Below are 4093 nucleotides of genomic sequence, written 5' to 3'. Positions count from 1 at the left end.
GGGGATGCAGACAAAGAAAGTAAGTGGTTGCTATAGTTGTGGGCCTTTTTGTTCACTTGCTTGCTGTTTGCATAGTGTTGCCAGTGTCTGTGAAATCAGACTGGAAGGCTGTTACAGTGTGGAAGTTAGAATAGGATTTATTTCCACTTTCCAAAGAAAAATACAGAGGCCCGCGCTATGTTAGTCATAGAATATTGCCTTCTCCCCTTCTCCTATAAAGTCTTTCAGACTGGATGATTCTGTCTTGCAAACTACACTGGGGCTTCAAACTCTCTCATTGAGAGTAGTCTCCAGGAAAGCTGAATGTGTGAGTCCAAAAGAATGCTTTTCAACCAAGGTGCAACCTGGAAGAAAACAGAATTAAACTATTTCTAAGTAAAACACAAAAGATCTTGCTCACGTGATAGGACAGATTATCCTGCTCATACCACTCCCTGCTGAGCAGCTCGCGTTGCAGAGCTGTGCTGGAGCCCTTCGCCAGTGCTTGTGTTTGACTCACACAAGCAAGCAGCACTACTGACTTAAGGGCAGCTGACAGGCTCTGATTGTGCTGCTGCACGCGCTACCATGAGGGCAGCCACAGCCAACTTAAGAGTCAGCACTCAGCCCAAGGGCACTGGACAAGGTTATCTGCTCTTTTTCGTGCTATTATTTTGTGGAGTACTAGTGAGGAGCCCCAGAAATGTAGCTTACCTACCCAGCCTCTGAAACAGCAATGCAAAAGAAAAGCAGTACCGAATTTTCCTCATTTCTTAGGGAAAGCATCACTGCATTCTGTGATCACTGTCCCAAGTTAGCGTGCAACAGTTATGCTTGGAATTGTTTGGGACAACAATGGGATGTTACCCAGCTCCAGCAAGATTCCCAGCCCTCTCCAAGCCCATAGTCACCCTGTCCAGCTCTCTCCACTTAGAAGATACTTTTTGGTCTCTGCAGGCTTTGGCCCGCTGCCTGTCAATGGGCCAGTTTCCACCTCCCCCAGCATGAGCAACGCACGCAGAGAGCACGATGGTGCTGTCTTGAAGAAGCGGATCAACAGGTCCTCACTGCCCAGCATCCGGGTCGTCAGCCAGGGTAGCAGCTCCCCACGCAACTCCTCAGGTGAGTCTGCTCTGCTGCAGCTCCCACACCAGCTGTGCCCTTGCACAAGGAGCACAAACTGCCTCATTCCTCAACTATGGGGATGATCTTGGGTCCAAAGCCTGTCTTGAGGATTGAGACCAAATCTACTTTGGATCCACTCCAGCTTGGTGATACTGGAGCTGTTCTTGCTTGCAGATCCATTGGAAAGTTTAGCTGAGTAAAGTAATAGTAAAGATTTAAGCTCTAGTTTTTGCCCATGTTGACAGTCCAAAATACAACACTGGTGCTGGGAGGCAGGTGTAATTGCAGGGCTGAGCTCCAGTGCAGTCTGGCAAGGTGTGCTCACTGTGCACATATGTGTACCACCATGATCAATCAGCCACTCATCACCTTGGCCCTCTGCCTTGTGCTGCTCTCTGGCTCTCCAGCCAGCTTTTCTTCTATTGCAGCACGCGTTGTCTCTGCCTGGAAATGAGTGGCTTGGTACAATCACGCTATCGCACCTAGAAGTGCTTCCCACCGCCTGCAACACAAAGTGGGAACAAGCAGTGCCTCTTTGGTCACCCCACCCACCCAGATAGGGCCGCGGTGTGTAGCGGACAGCACACATGACAGGCTGCCTGGTGCTCCCGGGCTGCTTGCTTCCTGCAGCAAATATACAGCAGCTAGTGAGTCTGTAGTGATTCTCGTCTCTCCTTTGTGGGTAGCCTACCTCGTGTTACGATCCTGAGTAGCATGAGTTAAGAACAAGGGAGCTAGGAATGATACTTTGAACGTTCTTTCCTAGTGATGCTACTCTGATTTTCAAAATGGACCAGAACTAGCCTGACATGCTCTCCATTCATATCGAATACAGGTGTGTGTATCCACGTACCTGTCCTGTGACATCCCTGATGTCAGCAACAGTCATATCGGTTGACATCCAAATTAGTCCCCATCTGGCTATTTTTGTTTTTACAGTTCCTCCATACTTTGTAGAACACGCAAGGTAGCATAAAAACAGAGTCCACAGCAGTTCTTCTAAATTCTGTGCAATATTTATACTCAGTACTTTTGGACAGCTCAGCTGTTTTCATCTACACTTTAGAAAATGAGCTTTTGAGTGCAAGACATGAAGTATTTGACCTATGGTGCTTTTGATGACAAATAGGTTTCATAACAAATGCATTTGTCATCTAGATTTTCTTATACCTTGTATATTTATCATCAAGAGAGTATGTTTGCCAACAATTTGCATCTATATTCACATATTTTTATTCTCAGTTCACATTTGGAAGGCTTTTTTTGTCACAACTATCTGGACTAGAAATTGCATTTTTCCACAAGAGAAAGCTTAGGCATGGCACACTTTGCAAACAAGTACATTTGATGACAAATAAATTTCACCTCAGCATCTTTGAAATACAGCCAGTGGATACCTCTGGAATAGTAAATATTTATAACACTTGGAAAATAGTAAAATCCATAAACTACTACTTTCCCAACAGTATGGTAAAATGTATGTGCACTCAGCTGCCTGTTTCAAGATTACGTGAAGTAAATGGAAACAGAGGCACTGCCGGGTCGAGAGGGTCAGGTATCACTGTTCCCCGGTGGTTGCTCCGTGGGGATTCACCTGAGCAGGACTGGTTGTTCAGGCTCAGTGCTCTCTGGGGGCAGCTGGAGGTGTTTCCTTGGAAAATTACAGGGTGCCTCTGTCCCCAGTGCTCCAGGTGACAGGGAGGTGATACAGGAAATGTATGTGCACATCTCAGCAGCTTACTCCTGGACTAGCAAGTCCTGCTGGGCAGCACTGGCTCCCAGTGAGCATGAGCCTTGTGGTGCTATGAATCTGCAAGCTGATTGTGGTGCCTATGGACATGGGAGCTGGCTTGGTGTGTGCAACTTCCAGGTTTACACGAGGAACTGGTGCCCAGCTAGCAGTGACTGGGAGATGATTGGGTGCTGGGGAAAGAAATGAGCCAAGCAGCAGGGAAGTCTCTGAACCAATGCCAGTTTGCACCTGTATGTAGTCTTGTCTGGGAGACTGGGTTGCAGTCTGCTTGGTGGTGGGGTGCCTTTCCCCAGGTTATGTGATGCTAATGTCTGACCCTCCTTACAGTGGACTTGCTGCCGGCCATTCCTCTGGACTTCCTGGAGCAGGGAGAAGAGTTGGAGTTTGGGGATGCCCAGGAAGCCAGACCCTTCCCTTACCCACAGCAGGCGCTGCTCAATGCGCTTAAATGGCTCAGCAGTGACGACTGGTAAGAAATCCCCGTTCACTCTTTCTCCCTCTCTGTGTAAAGCTAAGTTAGAAACATTTTTTTAGTGCCTCTGAGCCCAGACAGCCCAGATGTCCAAAGGAAACTAGTGAAACCACTCCGAAGCAGTCACAGTATAAAGATGTGAGAGCAGCCTTCTCTTTGCCTTGGTCTGTAGCATCCTACAGCTGCAGCAGGTCCATGCTGTTTCCAAGCTTTGTCTTTTGCTCCATGGAGCTGCAGATGAAATCTTCAGGGAATGGAGAAAGCTGTGGAACAAGACAATTTGCTGGCTGAAGCCAGAAGGAGGATGGAAGCGATCTTGAGTTTAGGGATTTGGAGGCCTGAGGTCACTGGCCAGGTGGGACTGAGTAAGGATTTCTCTCTGGTCCTGCTGCTGGCAGTAGCAGTGGGGCTTTGTCTTTTGCTCCATGGAGCTGCAGATGAAATCTTCAGGGAATGGAGAAAGCTGTGGAACAAGACAATTTGCTGGCTGAAGCCAGAAGGAGGATGGAAGCGATCTTGAGTTTAGGGATTTGGAGGCCTGAGGTCACTGGCCAGGTGGGACTGAGTAAGGATTTCTCTCTGGTCCTGCTGCTGGCAGTAGCAGTGGGAGACAGGTCCTCCCTGTGACCTCCTGCACCTGAGTCCCAGGAGCACCTATGGGGAGTTCCTATTTCTGAGAAACAGACTGAGACATGGTGCAGAGTTGCTCAGCCTGTCATTTCTCCTGAAGGGCTCATGGCAGAAGACAAGGTAAAATAATAATA

At 48.2% G+C, this 4093-nt stretch overlaps 1 protein-coding gene across 1 annotated transcript in view; it reads left to right on the top strand.

Moving 5' to 3' along the window:
- TOGARAM2 (TOG array regulator of axonemal microtubules 2) overlaps nt 1-3326 on the top strand; it is a gene marked incomplete at its 3' end in the record, with an annotated part of 13493 nt that extends 10167 nt beyond the window's left edge. Inside the window, exons 9-10 of the mRNA XM_010170158.1 lie at nt 914-1101; nt 3185-3326. Of these exons, the coding sequence (XP_010168460.1) occupies nt 914-1101; nt 3185-3326 (330 nt within the window). The remainder of the gene's footprint in view (nt 1-913; nt 1102-3184) is intronic.
- Nucleotides 3327-4093: the final 767 nt, after the last annotated feature.

Source organism: Antrostomus carolinensis, unplaced genomic scaffold (assembly GCF_000700745.2).
Source record: "Antrostomus carolinensis isolate BGI_N321 unplaced genomic scaffold, ASM70074v2 scaffold1506, whole genome shotgun sequence".
In the NCBI taxonomy this organism is placed as follows: Eukaryota; Metazoa; Chordata; class Aves; order Caprimulgiformes; family Caprimulgidae; genus Antrostomus; species Antrostomus carolinensis.
The sequence above is the reverse complement of the archived record's forward strand: the minus strand, read 5'-3'. Positions and strand labels throughout refer to the sequence as shown.